At 38.4% G+C, this 22,269-nt stretch overlaps 1 protein-coding gene across 7 annotated transcripts in view; it reads left to right on the top strand.

The window, feature by feature from the left end:
• Positions 1-9,786: 9,786 nt before the first annotated feature.
• The window catches only part of unc5a (unc-5 netrin receptor A), a 125,854-nt gene continuing 113,371 nt past the window's right edge, over positions 9,787-22,269 (top strand). For 2 of the 7 annotated variants that reach the window (XM_067517485.1, XM_067517481.1), the window contains exon 1: positions 9,787-10,513. In XM_067517485.1, coding sequence (XP_067373586.1) covers positions 10,423-10,513 — 91 coding nt within the window. In that variant the 5' untranslated portion in view covers positions 9,787-10,422. The remainder of the gene's footprint in view (positions 10,514-22,269) is intronic. The other 5 variants (XM_067517486.1, XM_067517483.1, XM_067517480.1 and 2 more) reach the window with 4 other exon arrangements.

The raw sequence follows: 22,269 nt of genomic DNA, 5'->3' as shown, positions 1-22,269 counted from the left end.
CAATTGGTTTGTGTACATATTTGCACAGTAACCAACCAATGTTTTTTTTTTTTTAATTAGCTTCACAGTGCAGCCTTTTCCCTTTGTACACTGCACTACAGTGTGAACTTGATCCACACAGACACACATTCAAAGTCTGTCTAGCCCATGTTTGCTCATATACAGTATAAAATCCCACTGTAACTTTGGTCCTGATATGTCATCTCCTCTCATAAATTTCCCTGTCCTATAAAAGGGGCGCAGAGCAGCGGCATGAGGGAGAAAAATGAACTCCATCAGGAAGCTGGATAAAATTTCTCTGACACACTCAACCTTGGTCCAGTAAGAATATATCTGTATCCTGCTGACATGTGATCTTCTGAATCTATCTGGGACAGCTTGTCTCAGTGAACTCTAAACAAGTCCTTTCAAGCTGCATCATTCATCAATTTCAACCCTGTTTGTGGGTTGCAGTTGATACCCCACCAGCTCAATAGCTGGCAGACATTTAACAATGTGTCACACAGGCATTCTTAGACAACCCACACTTAAGGCTTTTACTAATCCAACGCTTCAGGTGTTGACAACATGAAATGCTTAAGGCTTCAAGCAAAGCTGATCACATACTATTGTTACCATGACAGCACTTAATCAACATCTATTGCTGGTGGGCTTTGCAAAATTGTCATTACTGTTTCTAGCTAGTGAGCATGTATGCAACTCCTCCGGCAAAGGCACACACTTTTTTGGGCTAAATCTGTCTTTGTTTGTGATGATGGTACGGTACCAGCAAAGCACTTTCTGCTGATGGAAAGGTTCAGCAGATAAATGATGAAAGGGATTTTCTGAGAACCCCTGTTATGGCTCTTTGAACTATTTTTACTGCCTTATTTTCCATGATTGCTGGGAGGTCCAACTCTTCTAAGACAACCTCTGTGCACAGGCTTACAAAAATTGTGTGTCTTGTTTACTTTGGGATGTGGATGTAGTATGGTGTAGTAATTGAAGGTCTGAATAAGTCCTACAGTTTTTCTAAATCTTTGCTGTGCACCATGGTTTGAAACCCTCTTCTAAAGATTCAATCTTTTTTATGCTAGAATAAAGAGGCAAAATGTGAGATAATGATTTAATGTGATGGCCTGTTCTAGATGTTATCCTACTTTGGAATAAACACCAAGCATTACAATGTGTTAAATCACACCTTATTTCATCTTTTAATTAAAAGCCTTTATTTTATTGTATCTATACAGTGACTGGAGAAGGCTGTTCTGACTTACTGCTACCAGACATTTTTTAAATTGTCCATGTGTTTCTGCAGCCGTAACTTCTAGCTTTTTTATTTATTTATTTATTTATTTATTTATTATTTTAAAGTATTTTCAGAACTATTGGACATAAACACACAAGTGTAACATAAATTAAATTGATTCTTCCAAGCCTGGAGCAAATGTACTTGGCCATGTTAGATTCTCACTTTTATAAAACTTAGTGTGTATCATAATGCTTTATATAATTTAACAGTTTTTGAGATACTCTGATGCTGGTCTGTGAAGTACTGAAAATGTATTTATGTGGTTTCATTTTTTCACAGTATTAAATCTTGGGTAGAAAAGTGCTAATTTGACCACTTTAATTCTTCACGTTTCCATTAAGTGGACTTGCAGTTTTATTGTACCAAATAAAACCATGAAATGTTTGTAGAGATGAAGTTTGTATAGTGAATATTCTTCACATTACAAAAAAGACAGCCATGTTAACTCGACATTAGCTCTCAGTTATCAGTAAGCTGCTAACGTCCATAATATTACCCAGATGCACTCAATTGGTGACCACAGAAAAGGTGAAGAATTTGGTATATTTTTATAACTGTTTATTCAAGCATTTTATTATTAACCAAATATTTTTTTATTACACACTACGCCTGTGGATAATAGTATATTTTTAATATTTAAAATTATACCTATATATACTTACTCATAATGTAATTTTGTGTACTGTACTTATGTGTAAATTGAAAGTATATGTAAAGTATGTGGTAGAGCCAGGGTCTGTTTAGAGTTTTAAACTGTAAAGAAGGAAATATATGATCAGTGCTGAATTGTGTTTATAAGCAGTTCTTACAAAATCATGTAAAATTAAAAAAAAGCCAAAACAGTGAAAGTTTTCACAGCGGTGAACTTTTTCCACATTTTAGTCCAAAATGGATTAACAATACCCCATAATGACAATGTGAAAAAAATTTGTTTGAAATCTTTGCAAATGTTATAAATATAAAAATCAAAAGAATCACATGCACATAAGTATTAATTGCCTTTGCTTAATAATTTGTTGAAGCACCTTTACCACCAATTACAGCCTAAATACTAGTGAATACTTTCTGGATGCACTGCATGTATTTCCCTAAACTGGTAAAGAGAATCACAAACAGATTAAAGCCTTTAATTGTACTTTATGTTTCCTACAAAAACAGAATCCACCAAAAGCAAAACATGATGATTAGTTTTACTTCCCGCTGGAATGTAATTTGTTATTTAAAAAACTTTGTTTTCGACGTGAAACATACACCGACATGTAATAGTGCAGAAATATTATCTCTCAACCTCAGCTTTTAAAACTGCTTCATCAGGAGAACTGCCATGTATTACAGTGACATGTACAAGACTCACAGGTTCAGCACAGGAAGATACTTGCCCCAAGAGGAGGCTCAAGTATTTCCTTTAATGAATGAGGCCTGTAACATCAATGCCTGTTGACCTGGACCATGTGGTTAAGCTCTTCAGCTGGGGTCAGCGTTTCCAGTTCCCATTAATATTCTAATATGATGTATTCAGCTAAGAGTGGTGAGTGCTGTACTCAGTTTGTCATAGCTCAGAGAAGCTCATTATCTCAGTTAGAACCTCACCAACGCCAGCAATATGTGTCTATATGAGGCATTTCCAACTCTAGAATTTGTGTGATCTGTGCAAGTTCACCTTCTGTGATAATAGTCAGGATAATTACAGTATCTTCCTGTATACATACACATCTGGGAGCCACAGATATAAACTGTATAAACAGCTTCCTAAAATATAACCTGAAAAAGATAGAAGTTGGAATTTTCTCTCTCTCTCTCTCTCTGTCTGTGTGAGTGTTTGTGTGTGCGTGTGTGTGTCTGTCTGTGTGGAGATAAGAGAGGAAGAAGAAGTCAGGTAAGCTACCCTTCACCACAATCCTGCATCAAATTCAAGGCTGCATTTTTTTGAATTGGCTTGACTACTAATGCAGCCATCTGTCATTCTGGCAGGTACAGTACAAGACTCATGAGTGCAGCACTCAAAGGAAATCTGGCTGTTTTATGAAAAACATCACCCATACAGAGTTAATAGCACCTGTAAAACTTGCCACAAAGGATGAAAATAATCACATGGCCTTGAGAATGCCCTACAGTCTGGCTTTTGTCTAAACACCACGTTGATGCCATGAAACAGTGTGGTTCGTACAAAAAAAAAAAAGACGTGAGGGTTTTTTTTTTTATTAAAGAGATGAAATTACTTTAATCTTCATCCTACAGAGAACTAAGCTAACTAAAGCATAAAAAATTTAGTTATCCATTGATACAAATGTAAAGTTTATTTAAGTGACAAGTCATTTCCAGTCATCAAAAGAAATCTTTTATATTACAGAACTTCTTTTCATTTTCCACTTACCATAAGTGCTTCAATTATACTACGTTTATCATATTATAGACAATACTGTCGTTCTTCCTCCTGTGCTGACACTGCTCTCAAGTCAAACACGACTTCATATTTTCCCTGTGGTGTTTCTTTTAGCCTGTGAGGTTATTTGCTGTAAATGTCACCTGGGACACTGAGTGACAAAATAATGACAACCTTTTTTGAGGCAGAGCAATTTCCCAGAATTGAATGAGCAGGATGTGTGCAGAGTGAACAATATGTGCACTCGCCTCCTGATTGCTCTCTATCAATATCGTTCTGACATCTCTCCAAGAATGTGTTCAGACAAATAGATTGGGTGTCTCACAAACAGACGCTTAGAGGCAAATAAAGATTTAAACACATATCGTACATGTGTTGTCCACTGGCCCCTGTTTATTTTGAAAGCCCCCTTGGATAAAAGCAGTCAAGAGCAGAAATAGATCATAGTAAGATAATGTCAAAATACGCTGCTTGCTCATATCTACATTTTTAGGGAATATTAGTTAAGTGTCTTGAACCGGGTGTGACAGAAAATCCATTTGTTCCATTAACATAGTAACTGTATCTGTCTGCATTTCAAATGTCACAGAGAATTGTGTTGTGATTTGACAAATACATACGTCTTACTTGTTATTGGACACTCCTTCTATGAGTAAAACATAAGACTCACAGGAGATCCCCTCAGGTCATCACTATCAACAATATATAGTTTTTTTACCTGGTACTTTTAAAAGTGTACTCTATCATATTTTGTATAAAATTTTAAAATATAATTTTTGTATAAATAACATTTTCCCATGTGTTAAAATTTTCCCATGCGTTTTGGAAGGTTACACACGTGCTACTAAATGGAGGGGTGCTGTACATCTCTGCTGTAATAAAATGGTTCATTGGATTTGAAAATGAATTTTAAAAGGGTCAAGATTTTCTGAAGTTGCAAAATGTTACAAAATGATTACTGTTGTAAAAAGAGAACACATTATCAAACATTATGAAAGGGCATTAGGTATCGTAAATGTGTCTGTAATGCCAATATGGTTGTAACATACAGTAAAAACCTATATACTGTAAAGTGCCTATATAAATTTCCACACACACCCCTCCCCCGATGCAATTGGCTGAATGCTGACTGTGTGATTGTGTTTAAAGTACACCTGTACCTAGAAGGCCCAGTTAATGAAGGACTCAAATCCTAGCCAAAGTCTACACTGTGAAGAATATCCACTCTAAAAGCAACTCTTTGAAAAGATTTTTGAAAAGCAGAAGTCAGGGGACAGATACAAGAAAATTTCCAAGTCACCAAATATCCCTCAGAGTACAGTTAAATCGATCATTAAGAACAGGAAGTAATATAGAAAAGGTATAAATCTGCCTACAGCAGCTATCCTCAAAGAATAAATGACAAGAAGGCCACCAAGACACCTATGACTCCCCTGAAGGAATTGCAAGCTCCTTTCCCAAGATGAGCGAGATTGTAGATACAACAACTGCACAGTCAACAACTGTACAACAAGAGAAAAGTATATATTAAATTTATCAGCCATGATTCATTGTTGAAAAAAAACTAAAAATTGAACAAATGTTAACCAATAGTGCTTTTATCCAAAGCACTTCACAACCCATTCACACACACGATGGGTGCAGCTGCCATGTAAGGTGCTCAGCTGATCCATCGAGAGCATCTCTGGTTTATTGTAGCACCAGAAGCCAAACCACTGACACTGTGGTCCATGGATGATTGCCTTACCTACTGAGCTACAGTCTTTTTACAGGCACTATATAATCCTCTTATACATACTGTATTTACCAATCTGCTCCAGGCGATTATGTAGAAATGATCAGAGGTGTAAAAGGAACTTTATTTGGTAACTCTAATTGATATACAGTATTGCCACCCATATTGTAGTGGGGCTTCTCGGGGGCCTGGTGCTTCAATGGGTAGGGCATCGGGTTGGGATGCAACCTACCAGACAAAATGGGAGGTTTGCATCACGAAGGGCATCCGGCTTGAAAAATCATGCCAAATCAAAGTGCAGAACATGTTCTGCTGAGAAGATCTATTGTATTGGGGCTTTTCCACTGGGAGGGGGGTAATGGCAGATATAGCAGCCTACTCACTACCCCTCGTTTGTTATAAACAATACCTTGTGTTTTAAGCCAGGATATGCAGCATTTTGAAGTCATACTCTCAAGACTGCTTTTGAGTAATAAAGTTCAGCTAACATTTTCCCAGTGTTGATGAATGGCATTTTGAAATGAAGCCACTCAAATGTTAAGTGTGGCTAGCCTATATGTTCCTCCTACGCTGTCAGATCCAGCAGTGGTACAGTAGATGAGGGTCCCCTATCAGAGTTTCAGAGCAGCTCTGGGAAGAACTGACACAAAAGCAGGGAGTCATAAAACATTCAACATCATTCAAAGTCTCCTCTCCCATGCACGCTTAGACAATGTGACATTCAAAACAAGAAGACAATGTCGGTCCAGGAAACATATTTCAGGAAACCTTTTTTTTATAGAAGTAAAGAAATTCAAAGGGGAAAAAAAATTGTGGGAAAAAATGGTTCAGCTTGACACATTTATACTGTCATCCCTTGTGTGGTGTATAAAACACACACAATACCATATTCACACGTCCTAGTTAGTTGCAATAAAGTTATATTTTCCTTTGTCAGGAATATACAGGATTTTTAACAAATAGCATTCATTTAAAAGGGGAAACCAGTACTAAAGCTGTTTTATACTAATTCCTCAATGAGCAATCATACCTTATTTAAAGAGTTTTTTTCTATCTTTGAGTCACCCTAACATTGACGTTTCCAGCTGTTAACAAAATGCATCCTTTATGCAAATGCATCTCTTCAGAGTTAAGGTCTGCCTCAGAATGCATCGTTCATGGAGTTCATTTCTCTTCTTTATTTTATTGTTTTATGAGCTCTTTAAAATGAAAGTGCTCCTTTGTTCTTCCTCCTCACCTATTAGAGCACACAGCTGTGAGGCAGTTCTGTGGAAAAAAAAAGAAGATCAGGTTACCATGTGTTAAACTGCGAAAGCACTAAGAAGTGAGTTTGATGAATTACAAGTCAGTTAGCTCATTTTGCTGACAGAATGCAAATTTATTTATGACCCTAAGACTGGGAGAAAATGAAATCATCATATATTTCCAAACACGAATGCCGTGTTTTAGATTAGGGAAATCTATTTGGGATGGAAACACATTCTGCGAATAAATTGTTTGAATTTCCCTTATGTCTCGAAGGACTAGGCTCAAACACTGCCGGGGCTGGGCTCTTGAACTTACAAAGAATCTGCATAAAAGAAAATATTTCATTTAGGGGTACGACCGGACATCCAATCTCCTGCAAGTCAGAATTGTTGCGCTTTGAATCAAAAACACAAAATCAACTTTAATTTTTTTGGAGTGTCTGCATTTGATTTATAGTCAATGAATAAAATGGAGCCCATTTCATATGATTTGGTGGTTATCCCATTTTACATTTTCATCAAATCACATTCTCAGGCCATATCTGTAAAATTGAGAAATCATCAGAGCTGAAGTAGTGGGATATTGGAAGTTCAGCTTCATCAGCAGTCTGTGCGGCTGAAATGAGAGACCTTCAGGAGGCTCCTCCATCCCCCCACCCCCGCTCCCACCCCACAACCACCACCATCCCCTTCACTTTCTTCCTGTTTCCATCTCTCCATCTCTCACTCTCATTTGGTTTTGCTCCTCACTCAACTGCACAAGATGTGGTGAGATCACACGGAGGCTATTTTATCTCCACTTGTGTGAAATAATTTAATTAAACAAAGTCACAGCTATGCATAGCATATCATGTTTTAGTGGTGTGGTGAGAGCCACAGCTACAGAAGATACAATAATCAACAGCATAGTAATAGCCTATGTATTTGTGAGGTTAATGTACTGAATGCTTGTTTGGATTCCTATGCATTATAATCTATAATAACCCACTTGACCGTCTTGAGATGTTGATGTTAAAGGAATACCTACTCTTCTAACATTAATGGAATTTAACTCATAATTTATTTTTCCTAACCCCATATCAATAATATTTAATGAAATGTATGCACTATTGATCATCATACATTAATTTTGCATAGTAATTAATGGCTAAAATGCTGTGGCATGCAAATCTGAACCTCAATTTTATTCTCATTGGACTGCATCTTCATAAGTGGTTTGCAAAGTACTGTAATATGCAATCCACTGATGGCTTATTAAGATCTTTACAGTCATTTAATCTGATACTGTGGTCAATTATATCTCTCTGGAGTAGCATAGCAGTTTAATTTGATATAAACAAAACAATAGGCTGTGAAGCTGTGGTCATGATGGAAGTTGATACACCCTCTCTTTCTCTCTCTCCACAAGTCTGTGCTGGAATGCAGACAGTCAGAGCCTGCACTGCATCATCCTCAAGGGAACCTCTGTGTTGTTTGTAAATAATAAATAATATTAATTTCATGCTGGACACCTTTGTTCGATCGATAGCTATCGACCAGGCGAATCACTTGTCTTTATAGGTTGCTTATGTTAGAGGTGTAATGGCGCAGTTTATGTAAGGAACCTAGAAGACAAACATTGTTAATATTCTGTAACACACAAATGAGCTTCATGATGTTATAATACTGATTGGTCACTGTGTCCAGTTTCTTTGGTATCACAGCTGCCCTGAATAATTCAAGATGATACAAGAGAAATGGTGGTTCTGTCCTGGTTTCATGATTGATTGCAGTAGAACAAGCTGCTTCAAGTCTCAGGATATTGTAACTCAAGCCAGTGATGGAGAGAAAATTAATTACAACACCACAAATCGATGAACAACTGAATGTGTCAACTCCCCAAAGAGCTGTGATTGCTCATTGTAGTCTGATTGAGGGAGCACACGGGGTAGAATCCGGGACCGAGGAGAAAACCGTAAGAGAGACCGTGAGATAAACGGTTGTGGAAGAGGTCTTGCCCTGCTTTAAGTCAGCAAACACAGATCACAATGAGAAAACACACTTTAATAATTTATTTAAAAACAGCTGAAGACAACCTACCCTAAAAACATAACTGACTATACTGACTATATATGTACAATCTTTTCAGATAATTGTTTGAAATGTGTGTACCTTGGGTGTGTTTATTTTGTTACAGGAAATAAATTAGCAAAAAAAAAAAAAGGACTGGAAGAGACACAACCCAGCTTGCTCTGCCAAACAGGACACAGAACAGATTAGCAGAATGAGAGAGATCATTACGAGTAACCTCACAAGTTTCCACGGCTGAGTCATTCTCTTCCATTTAGCTGCTGTGCATCTGCCTTCCTTAGCCCTTCACATTCACAGCCCGTCAGGATTGGACATGGCTGCAGGGTTGTGTGTTATATATATTTTTTATATATATACGTGTGTGTGTGCATGTGTCTGTGCTCTGTACTGACATTCTGATTGTGACTTTGACCTTTAGCAAGGGATGCTGGATGGAGAGAAGGCTTAATGAGTTTGTACAGCTGAACTCTATCTGAAGAATCATCCATCTACATGAGTCCCATAATTAGCTGGTAAGACAGTGGTCCAGTCCTGTGCTTTCACTTATTATGCTGACTAGCATGTGGGAGTGAAGAAATGGATAAACAAAGACAACCCCCTTCCTCTCTGAAGTGTATTAATAATCTGCTGTCGATTCTGGCAGCATTGTAAAAGGCATGGCTGAGCAGTCTGATAATCACTCCACTGACACCCACAGAAAATGAGGAAAAGCTATCTGGAACATAAGTCACATCCTGGTCTGAGTTTGCAGACAGGTGTACACTCTCACGGGAGCTCTAATCCTCATGCTTCTTCATCTGTGTTTGTCTGCGCGCGCGCACACGCACACACACACACACGCACACACACACGACAAAGCAGAGGCACTCTTAACTGAAGCTCAATGACATGCAGATGTGATCTGTGTGAATCAGCACGCAAAGCACTGATCTGATTCCTACAATATACAGAATTGAATATGATATCCATCATTTTCATGTGAGGTAGAAATATGAAAAGCACACGTGCATCGATACGGATGGAATCATTTCCATTCCGCCGTGCATTGCCAGTAGGTGGTTAGTTATGCTTATTCAAGATATGTAAATGTTTGCCTAAGAAAAAAAGACAGGGCTATTAACAGTGGGGCGCGCTCAGGACGCTCCATTCCCAGCGAGCACGCAGGATCCGCTCCTGGTTTTGCCGCCCCGCACATCGCAGCGTATACCTTCCCAGACTCTCAACACTTCAGCATTGCTGTGCAAGCTGAGCTTCTCTCTCTGATGACAAGTATTGGCAATTTTCGCCTTTTTGGACAACGTATTCATTCGCGAGACGGCTGCAAAGTGACAAGAAACAACAGAAACTGCTTTCCTCCTCGGCTCGAAGAGAGAGAGAGAGGGGGAGAGTTGTGAAAGGGATCGCGGCTTTGGGAAAATACAGTACAGTAAAACCCGTGGCGCGAGCGAGGCGGCAGTTTATTTACCACACCTGTGATGCGTTGTTCTGAGCAACGGAGACGCACGAGCATCCTGATGGCCACGGTACGGCAGCAGGATACGTGTTGAGGAAGAGACTTGGGCGTTGTAAAAAGAAGGCGTTAACTGCTACAGAGGACACTCTCTGGACCTTAGAAAAAAAGCTCAGCGTACCCGAGCTTCTTCTCTGCTCTCTGCTTTAAAAAAAAAATAAACTTCCGCGATAAAACAACGCGAAGATGCCCTCACTTCTGGGCCCCTTTGTCCGCCGTAGGTACCGCGCTACGGTCCTCGTGCTCTGGCTCGTCAGCGCTGGTTTCATCTGCACTGGTAAGTTACAGTGTTTCATTTACGCTTTTGCTTAATTACGACGTGAACATTGGGTCTGACAAACAACAACAACAAAAAAAGCACAATAAGTAACCGCCAGAAAGGGAGAGAAGCTGCACGTGACAAGTTGCTGGCCGTGGTTGTGCCGAAATGCAACCGCGCGTGACAGAGCAGGTTGTTGGCAGTCGTTATTGTTCCATAATTTGCTAGCACTAACACCCATCAATTAGCCTGCACCTCCAAGGTTACACGGCTGAGCGTGTTGCTTCTAACATGTCTGCCAAGGTTAAAACTTAAGGCAGTTACTGGTAACTGCGATTTTCTAATATTGACAACATAATAATTTCAAGCATAGCCGTGCGATTAGTCGCTTATTTTAAAGGAAGTTTTGGGCTACACCTGCGCGAAAGGAGTACAAGCAAACCTCTACTATAAGACTAACGGAAAGGCCCATGGACCTTTTTGTTTTATGCTGTCTTACAAACAACATTTACTTTATTCTTGTGTGTAATTCCAGCATAAGCAGAATAACATCACCCTAAGAATTTAGTTTTGACATTTTTGAGCGGAGTCGCTGTGAGTGGGACCGTGTAAACCCTGTAACCGTGAATCCTAGCCTGTATGTGCTCTGCTGGCTGCAAACAGGATCACTGGGCTCCACGTTTCTCTCCGGCCAGGACCCGTTCCTGCTGCATTTGCAGTATGGTGACAGCTTTACGGAGTTGGTAGACGACCTACTCGCACTGATGAGTTACATTTTATGATGTTGCCTCTAGGCCAGACACTCCATGGCATGCAAATGTGCTTTAATGTACAAAACAATCACTAACAGTGCGGCGAGCCGAAGTACCCTGACTGAAAAGAAGTTTCCTTCAGCAGCAGCAAATAAGCCTTGTGCGTTATAATGCAATCAGATTAAATGTATGCTTCCTTTTTTTTTCAAAACTCAAATACCCTCATAGTACCATTTAACAACAGTAATTTTGTAAAAAATATTTTTGTATGGAAAACTGAGTGCTGGGTATTGACCCTTATTATCAAGCCAATCATACTAACATTCAGATAAGTGTTTTGATCAGTGCAGCAATCGTATGCCTTGTTACCTGTAATGCAGCTTTTCACAGTTCAGCATTTAGACTTTTTTTTTTTTTTAACAGCACTTTGCTTTATTATTCTCCCCAATGCTGAATATCATTTCACAATGCCACACAGTTGGAGGCTGCTGGTAAGTATCCAAAACAGGAGAATTTCACACATCATTTGCCTTGCGCTTGTTTCCAAACTGTTAACCTTGCTTTGGACAAAAGGCAAATATGTTAAAGTTGGTGTAATTGTGTCTCTTGCTTCAGGACACTTAGATGATGAATTAAGAGGGTTTTTCTCTTGCATTAATTAGTGTATAATTATGAATATATTAGGATTAAATAAACAGTCATGCTCTAGGGACCTCATATATCAAGCTAAGTATTTAGCAGTGTGGTGGTATTTACAAGTCATTTTATGATGCATGTTGAAAGTGATGTATTTTGATTGGCATGCCGGGTTATATGGTTGGCATGGTGTTTCAGTTGTTTGGTGCTGTAGCCTCACAGCAAGAAGATGTTTGGTTGGTGCCTTGTTTTTTTTTTTGGTTTATTCTTCCCTTGTGCATTTGATTTCCTCTTGCAGCTGAAGGGCAATTTTTAAGACATTAAATTCCCATAGGTGTGGTAACGTTTGTGTTTTTCTTTGTTTGCACTGTGATAGACCGGCGAGGGTGTTTTCACTGAGACCCTGCTCTAAACCTGGACAGTAATGAGCCAGTTCAGGGTATGAGTGAATACAGTGTTACAGGTAACATGTTTTATTGTTTTCTCTCTTCTGTATCACATTTCGGGGCACAACATTTCTCCCTGTTTCAGTCTGTCACTCTCTATCATACATTACTTTAGTACAAGCATCCTTCTAAGCTCCCATTACAGCTTACAGGCTGCCTTTATAGAGCAGAGGGAGTTACAGAAATGGATCGGCAGGTAATTTGGTAGCCAATTCTTTCTACATCAGGGCTGGGACAGTCTCAGCTAAGATCTGTTGAGCTAACCTTTGTAGAGAGACAAGGTGCTGACTTGGCATTCGTCAGTATCAAAAGCCGACTTGTCTTTTTTGCAGGGAAACATAACTCAGTCAGTAATAAAGGTAGGCCTGTCACTCTAGATTTGAGCTGAGCACTTTGCCTTTCTCTGTGTTGTGAGTGAGCTGATGGACTGGACAGAGGGGGTAGGTGTGCTTTCAGCATGGGAACAAAGGCCTGTACTGCAATGTGAGCACACACAAGGAAAGCAAAAATTTGCATGCAGCATTATTGCTTTGTGTTAGGTGTGTGTCTTCAAATCATTCTAACTCTGGTTGCTTCTTTTGTTTCCCTTTTTATTTAAATGTGCCTGCTACTTGGTTGCACATTGTTTGTCCCTATTTCCCTCCGTGACAATCTTTTTAAAAAAACCTAATAGCCACGTGCAGTAAATCCTGAATTTTTCCTAGTTTTTGCCACTGCCCAGTGAGACTGTTACCAAGCAATTGTTGTCTGCCTTAGTGAGGGAGCATGGGATTTGGTGTCAGGCACTTTCCTACCTGTGTGAACAGTCATCTCAGAGTAATTTCCGTGGGGTTTAAACCTTGTGATGATGCAAGGAGGTGGCCATTAAATGACAACAAGCACAAATCTATTGCATAATAAAACATTTTCCAACTTTGCATTTTAAGTACTGTAATATAAGTTTTTCTTTTTTTTTTTTTTTTTTTTTTTTTCAGACATCTCATCACCCTAATGTGAATCCTTCCAGAGTTGTCTTTCTCACAGCCAGTTTTGTCCCTCCTCATTGACTCACTACAGAATGAGATAAGGAGAGCGAAAGCCAAAATTAACATAATTTATTGAGGGAAATTGCCTTCTGGTCAAAGAAATTTAAAACCACTTTGTTTCTGTCCCATAGCTAATGCATAGCAAATGATCGCTATGTATTTGCAGGGATATGGTCCTTTATAAGGAAGTGATAATTTACTACCAGAGTTTTTGTTCCCTCTGGTCATAGGAGATGAATTCAAATGACATAGACAATGAAAAGACAGTGTGACTTGGGGAAGGAAATTTTATGTGTAAGATTATTTATTTTGTCAACTGGTGATGCTCAGCCAGTAAATTATGTAGAAAGCAGAATATATCATGCAAGGAGGCAACTGCTCTTTAGAGAAAAAAAAAAAATCAAGGTGAAAAATTATGTTTTAATCCTATAGAGTACAAATGCTTTTTATGAAGCTTATGCTGTTTACGGAATTTGAATTGAATGGTATGAGAACTGGAATGGTTTACTTGCAGTACAGAGCTGAACAAATATGTTGTGTATTTTTATAATTTTTCCTTCATGTTAATTTGTTTCTAAGAAAGGAAACAAATGAATTGAATCTTTTAGGTTTTTTAATTATTTTCAGTTTGAGTAACTGTGATTAATGAAGGCAGAGATAGTAGTTGAGTATAAATGAATAAAATGTACACAGTGCATGTCAACACAGGTCAGCTTTAAGTAATGGAGGAGCATGCTCCATTTGGTGACAAACGCCCAGGCGCTTTATCTTTCAAAAGATTATGTCCCTGTACTTATCATTTGCAAATGGCGATCTTAAGATGTAAGGAATGGACACAGGTGTGGCCGAGGACACATGGAGGATGAACCTTGGGGTTGGGTGTTATTTTCTGCAGTCTGCACCAAGTTATTGGGAAGACACTACATCTCTGTCAAACTGCCCTTTGTTTCACTTACCCCATTTTTATAATTCAAGTCTATGTGAGAATGCTTAGGGGTTGAAGTTTGGCTGTTTCCATCCTGAAATGAAATACATGGTAATCACTATCTGTCCTTTTTTAGGAACTTGTAGGAAGGATAAAATTGACCTATCACCTGTAAAGTGGGATGAGATTACTCTGGATGTCAAGGGTAACCTGAACTATAATACCCAGAAGGCCACAGTATATGACATTGTATCAGCCTTTGGGTATTCTTCTCAATCTGTGCTGTTGTGTTGCTGGTACTGCTGACCCACCTGTACCACCAACCATCCTCATGTACAAAGGCCATCAATGAGAATCTGGTATAAGCAGGATCAGCTATACCCCAATTCTTTGCCTAGAGGATCGAATCAAATGTCCTTTCCCCCTGGTCATCTCTCTTTCCCTTACACTTTCAAGCAGAGAAAGAAAATGCAATGCTGACCTTGAACCTTGAATGCTACTGTCTACCTTGGGACAGAGCATTGTGGGACAGTGAAGGTTGAGGTTAACATCTGGAAGTAAACTACACTAATGCTGCCAAACACATTTTGTTGTAGTTTTTCTTTGGGAACTATTTTTGACCACAAAGGATATCATATTGTAGATAGTTTTGTAGTACAAACCTTACGTACAGCATTTGTGAGAAAATCATTTTGTGTTTATTTTTTATTATACTTAAAGTGCTATCTGGCCACTCACTTTGTACGGTGAAAATATTGGTGTGTTAAGAGATGTTTCCAGGTCTTTCCCATTCTCCAAGTGATCAGTACTTTTCTTCAAATAGTTAATTGGCCATCAGTCACTGTCAGAGGAAGTGCCTAGAAACCCAGAGGTGTCTTGGTGCAGCTCATAATAAGAGAGTGTTTGTAGTCCTCTGGGTCCTCTCCTGGCCTTTACATCGGGCTAGGTAGTGGCTGGGGAAGGCAGATCTGAACGCAATATGGAAACCCATAGATTAATAGTTCCTTAGTAAGGCCACTAGGGAGCGATGTGAAAGCCACTTCCACTTCATCATACGGTGGACTGGATGGAAAAGCTGCAAAGCACTCAGTGGAAAAAGAACTTTGAAGCGGTGTGAAGGTCATTTGATATGAAGTAGCATTTGGCAGATTGTGTCACTTTTAATGTCTGTGGGTAAAATCCTTTTTATTCATTAAATACATTTCATGTGTTCGCAGCAAGAAAGTGAAGTGTATGTATTTGTTTCTTATGTAAAATGACTGTCAAGTAATCCTATGAGGAGATTGTAGTATAAAGTAATGACACTTTTTTCTTCTACTTCAACCTTGAAGAAAAAACACACCTCCAAACAAATGTATGGCTCATTGTTATGCTTACCCCTATTTAGCATGCCATGTATAAGAAATAATTAGAAATCACCTAAGGCTACCCAGACAGCCCTACTGGAGCTTGATTGGCAAGGGTATCTCAGGGAGGTCTGGCTAAGCCTGAGCCAGAATTTGTCATCTTGAAGTGATTTTGTTGACAAGACAGGAGTCACAGTGACCTTTCCTAATTAGGTGTATGTGTCCAGGCCCCGATGCCTTAGGCAAGCAATTCAACTGAGTCAACAGAGCACTGCCTCTCGGAGCACATTTGAGCCCAGACAGCATGTTGTGTGATGTAAGGTTAGAATATGCTGGGTTTAGCAGCAAGCCTGTTAATAATTCAGGATTGATACAACATTATTAATGTCATTTGTGTCACCTTTTGCTCTCTTTGCTTTTAGATTTGTAAAGAAACAAACAGATCAGATCAGGCACCTTGTCTTGTTTGTTTCTTCCATCTTCCACTTGGACCTGAAATCATCTACCAAAATTATTCTAATGTTACAATATGCACATTTATTCACAGAAAACATGAACCATTTATCATCTACCCCAAAACATGTTGCAGCGAGAGAACAGCTCTGATCTATGTAGGTCCCACTGTTATTGTTTTTCCCAAACAAACCATCTCCTGATGTGAAATGAGGTCTGAACATTAGAGATTCAAAGCTTAAAGCCAAGCAGAAGATTTTCTTGGCTAGACCATCAGGAACACTAGGCTCATGAAAAACACATTAAAGTCCTTACTCCAATAGAATTAACCATGACAACACAGCTACAATTGAGGCTAGACACTCCCTTTTTACAGCCTGCCTTGCACTTGATTATCACTTCTATGCGTTTAAATGTTCACTGACAATGCATTCATGTTGAATCAAAGTGTGATTTCACACCTGCAGTTTCTTAAAATTTCAAAAGATGAGCACAGAGCAGATCTGGCATTGTTTTTCCTAATAAGCCACTGATTTACTCCTGTGTTTCATGTTGATGCTTAAGGTTTAGTGATATTAGAGGCACATTCTTTTGATGTTGATAAACAGTAGTTATAGCAGGAATGACACTGATTTTGGATTTAAATGTCAAATAGCCGAGCACATTTTAATATGCATTATAGCAGATTCCGTCTGATTTATAGTAGAGCTGACATATTCAATGGCCAATGTCTTCTCAAAATTGTTTACATGTCAGTGACATGTCACTGCATTTTTATGTTGTTACAAGTTATTACAATAGTAAATTGTTTACCATTTTACAAATAGTGAATCTAAGCACTCCCAAATTTTCTGTAGTTGATCGTAGATGTATGCAATGAAAACATGACCAACAGAAAAGTGAGTTTGGTTTTCTGCCCAGTCAAGAGTCACCTAAGGCAGCTTTTCTTGTTTGTTACTGTTAATTTAAAAAGACATCATACAAGCCTTGTAGATATGCAGAGTTCTTCTTATGGTTTTAGTGGCAATTTAGCTTAAATATTTAAGAACTGTAAGAACTATTTACCACGGCCTTAGATACCCAATATTGATTTGCTCAATTTAAAGTTGGCAGCCAACTAGATCCAATATGAACCAATTTCTTGAAGAGAATATCTTGCCATTATCCATTTTAAAACCACCAATTGTGAATGTTTGAAGTCGACAGAAGTAACTTGTGAAACTGCTGTTAAAATATTTTAATTAAGTACTGTGCTGTGTCCTTGCTTGTATAGCCAGATTTCTAGTGCCTAATGTGTTGCTTAACCTTTTCTAACTTTAAACATGTCTGAAGGATTTTTATAAAACATTTAATGAAGGTTCATTTGCCAGTGTATTAAGGTCTTTAGTGACAGATGGAGATTGGTCACTTGTCTTTAGGTGACTTTGTATCACATTATATAATTTGGTCTTGATCGTGGTGGGCGATTATAACCTTTTTCTGTGGTCTTTGGCATTGCTTGTGAATATTAAATGTTTCGTGTGTGTAAATTCCAGCATGTGAAGGTGCAACTGTCAGATCCTCTGGTGATGTGTCATAGAAAGCTTATGCTCATAAGTCCATTGACATATTCAGACAGATATATATTTTTTTTAAAAGCTTCAGGCTTGTATATAAAATGTTGATATAAAGTACAGTGCATTCAAAATGTAATCAGACACCCTTTTTTAATTTGGTTCTGTTTCAGTTGTTTAAACATTTATTTTTCTCATTATCTACAGTCTTTGCAATAAATTCCAGCTATTGTATCAGGTTGAAATATAACAAAATATGAGGGATACTGAATACTATATGAATGCACTGTGCCATTCATTAGTGCACAACAGGTCTTGGGATCAGCCTGCTGGGTGCAGTCAACTGACTTGTATAAACTGACATCAGCATGAATTTTGAGGTGGGTGTATATAAGATGTGTTGCAGTTACCTTAGTGTCCAAGTCTTCTTTCAAAAAGATGGTATGTCACTGTATTACATTCACTTTGGCCAACACTGCAACTTTAGCTTAATTGGACACTGAACATTTTGTGTTTGCTAGTTACAGACTTTAATGTGCTTTTACAGATGATTAATGTTAGTATTGCTGTTACATTTTGCTGTTTGCGAGTTGGCACTGCTTAACATGTTCAGTAAAGAACATCAAATTTGTTAAAGTAATTTGCAAACATCTGGTGACCAATAACGAAGAATGTAGGGAATTATGTGAGCCTGTCTAATTTCACGCAGTGATTAAATGTACAGTAGGCTGGCCTCTGACCCAACTCAGTTCATTGATTACGGTTAAGAGCTCTCTAATGACTTCATTCATCCTTTATTTCTGATTTCACTGTGGCAAATTATTACTTCCAAATCGGAGCATCCCATCACTCATAAACTGAAGACACCGTAGAGGATTATTCATCTCAATTATTCCAGATTTGACATTCTAATTGAAGCTGAAAAGTCAGAAGGGACATACTGTACCAGGTGTGAATCACAGTGCAGAATTTTTCATTGCGCTTACTGCAGGGGCTAATACATTCAGAGATGCATGTTCTCTTATTCTTTTCTAGCATGACCAGACATCTGCAAATGCCCTGAACCGTCAGTGTGGGGTGGGGATGACAGTCATCCCACGAGTGCTCACAAATGTCACCAAATCTTCATTTATTCTGACATACTATTTTTTTATTATGGAAAAGATTTGTAAATAACTCTAGATATGACCATTTGCGAAATGTTATAAAGATAATAGAGATGAGTGGAGTTTACAGTGTGGCCAGATCGTGAAAACTGTGTCTAGCTATATTAGTCTACAGCTGTTTTGCTCAATCTCGTGAATTTTCACACGAAGTCTGTGTTTTTCGTGTTAAAGTAGAGTCAAATGCTAGCATGACACAGGTTTCTATACACATGCAACTACATGTAACTTTGTGGGACTTTTCTCCTATTTGTACACATCTTGTGTAGCTGACAGTTTTTATTTCAGAGTTTGGTTTTCTTCTGTGTCCCTATGTTTACTTCAATAAAATATAATATAATAGCCTTATTTGGCCAGAAATTAGATGTCAATAATATAACAATCCTTTACTGTAATGATATTAATCCAAAGACTTGCTCAGACCAAATGTTGAATTTTGTGTGTAATTGTCAGACTTTAGAGTTAAGGAGTAGGAGTAAGAGTATGTTGTTTTTTTTTAAATGTGTAATTTATTGTCTTTAATATTATCATTTGTCAATATTCAATATTATCATGTATTTTATAGTAGTTCTTGAAATATGGCAGTTGCATATCTCATGGATTTTGGTGTGGCATGTTCCTTCAGTCCAGCCCTCATGGCACCAGGGGGCTCCCCTGGGCCCAACTGATGTGGTGTAGTATGGGGTGGGAGGGAAGGCCGGGTCCCTTAATCTCCACCAGTCATGACAACTTTATAAAGGGACATTAATCCACAATGAACAGGCGCTCTCAGGAGAGTTTGGGGGCGTTTTTAAGAGTGTGAACCAATGTCAACTCACATTGGGCACCTTCTTTCTTTATTAGTGACTAATAAAGAAACTGAAATAAACAAATGTTTAATAATGCAAGGAGAAAGACAGGAGAGTTGAGTTGAGCAAGGGAACTAAAGAGACAAATAACTAATTCTAATCATTTCCCAATTTCTCTGTTGGGTTGATCTGATTCGGACAACCTAGGTGACCCATTCTAGCATCAGCTGTCTCTTCTCTGTCTTTTAATTTACCACCAAATCCTTGCTTGGTTTGTGCATATGAAGACAACTACTTGAGCTGTTAGGTTTCTAAATTTGATGTGCTTTCAATGCTATTGTTTCAGTTAACCTATAGAAAATGCAGTGAACATAAAAAAACAGATAAATATTTGGACGTTTTCAAACCTCACCAGTGTCACAAAGTACACTTGTGCAAAGGTTGTTTTGTGTATTGTGGAGAACTTGCCACAGTTCTTCTGTGGACTGTTTTGGATGCCTTGTCTCTTTTTAAAATTCTAACTGATGCCATGAAGTGGACATCGGGTGTGATTGATAAGAATCGAAACGTGTAAAGTTAAAATGTTTGTCCAGTACTGTATGTAGAATTTATATCTATAAATATTTTACAGGTACAGTAAGGTTTCTTTATGTTTTGTAATGTCTGTGCTTGTGCGTAGAAACTCACCTCATGCTTTTGAACAACAAAAAAAGCCTGTACATTAGACTATGATTGAGTAACTTTTTTTTAAAAATGTAGCTGCTGTTCTTCAGTTCTGTTGTTCTTATTTTGTATCTGAAGCCAGACTTTTCAGACCCTGTCCCTGGATCACCCTTCTAATGTGTGATGGAAGTGCCACTGTGAGAATTGCAAAATTGGACAATCTAAACTTTGCTATTTAAAACCATATTTCTGGTATAACTTTCAGTCAGTCATATTGGTTTCAGGCTGAATCATCACAAAGCCAAATGCAATTTGGCTTATTTTCTAATTTCGTGGTCTGCATCATACATTGCATATAGATGGCTTTTTCTTGTCATTTTCATTGAAGTAATGATTACATAATAGGTTCTCTGGCTGTGTGTGACTGTTATTGAACATTCCATTGTTAGACTTAATTTAGATATTTTTTTAAATATAGTTTTATTGGAACAATGTTACACTGTGAATCCAAAGGTTCGCACACAACAGCATAGTAATCACTTTAGGAAGTTGACATACACAAAGATTCTTGTTTTTATGCACTCTACTACAGCAGTCTTTAAGTGTCTTTTCAGATTTGTAAGACAAGATTTGTCCCACTTGTGTCCCGTGTACTTCCTAACTTGCATAACATTTCTATGAAATCACAAATATGCTTTCTCTTGCCTTGGCAGACTTCAGCTGTCCTTTCATCAGGCTTGTCTTGCCATTCAGATTCAATTATTTTAATGAACAGCATACCTCAGGTCTCCTCACTCATTAAAACAGGTGTAGAATCTATCATTGGACCATTTGGAATAACGATTTTTGTCGTCGTTTCCTTGTTGTCTTTATCCTTATGGGATTACAACTCCCATTCCCCTCCCCAGCTGTGCAGTGCCGGTCCAAGCCCGGTGAAATTGGGGTGGGTTGGGTCAGGAAGGGCATCCGGTGTAAAAACTGTGCTAAAACAACATGCGGACAATGATCTGCTGTGGCGACCCTGAACTTATGGGATAAGACGAAAGGACAAAAAATAAATAAATAAATAAAACTAGTAAGTAAAACCAATTTTAAGCTTTGTAAGAAGCCCAATATCTTGAGTACTTTTTTTTTTTTTTTTTTTTTTTTGGCCTACATAAACAAGCATTATCTGTGCCCATCCTCTCTAACTTGCTGGCATTTTGTGTTAATCCACCACTGATGCATAGAGCCTCCACAGCCTAGTGGAAATTGCTAGAGCCTAAAGCAAACAGTAGGGCCTGAGGTCCCACAAGTATGATGCAGCTAAGTAAACCCATTAACTGCCTATGGAGTGGTTTGTGTTATTGTCTCCACTTGATGCTATCGACAAATTAACCACAAGCTGAAATACCGTTTGTTTGGCCATGTTAACCAACCCCACAAGACAATACTTTACTCATAAAGTATGATAAAGGACGTGCTTATTTAACATTTGTAATAAAAGTAGTTGAAAAAGTGCAGCTGTGCTTCATAGTGTAGCAGTGTGTATCATATAGTAATATTAAAATCACAGCACAAGCATTTAACTTGTAAGATATAATTTTGACAAGTGTGCAGCATTTCATTTTGGGGCACTGAGGCATCATACTTTCTGACTCTAAATTCTTCTGTTCCCTCTCAACATATGATGCCCAACTGTACAAATTGTTTGAATCGCCAGAAGGTGTTTGATTTATGCTGAGTCTAAGTTATCAGCTCCAAACAGGCCATGTAGCTCCCCTCTTATCGTCCTACCCAGCCGCTTGCAGAATTTCTGCATGTTTTTGAGCTCAAGCCCTAAATGTGATGACAATAGTCGTGAACAGAGCACAAAGACAAAAACTGCCACTTGCAGCAAAATGAGACCCTCCCCCTCTCGCCTAATTTGTGTGTCTGATTCTCCTGCAGTATGTTTGACAAGAAGCTGGAAGCTTTATGCCCTGGCCCAACTCAGGCTGTTGTGGATTCCAGCCCACCCTGACCCCTGTCTCACAATTAGCTTT

The sequence above is a fragment of the Channa argus genome, chromosome 10, assembly GCF_033026475.1.
Source record: "Channa argus isolate prfri chromosome 10, Channa argus male v1.0, whole genome shotgun sequence".
NCBI classification, from domain to species: domain Eukaryota; kingdom Metazoa; phylum Chordata; class Actinopteri; order Anabantiformes; family Channidae; genus Channa; species Channa argus.
This window is presented reverse-complemented; position numbering and strand designations above follow the sequence as displayed.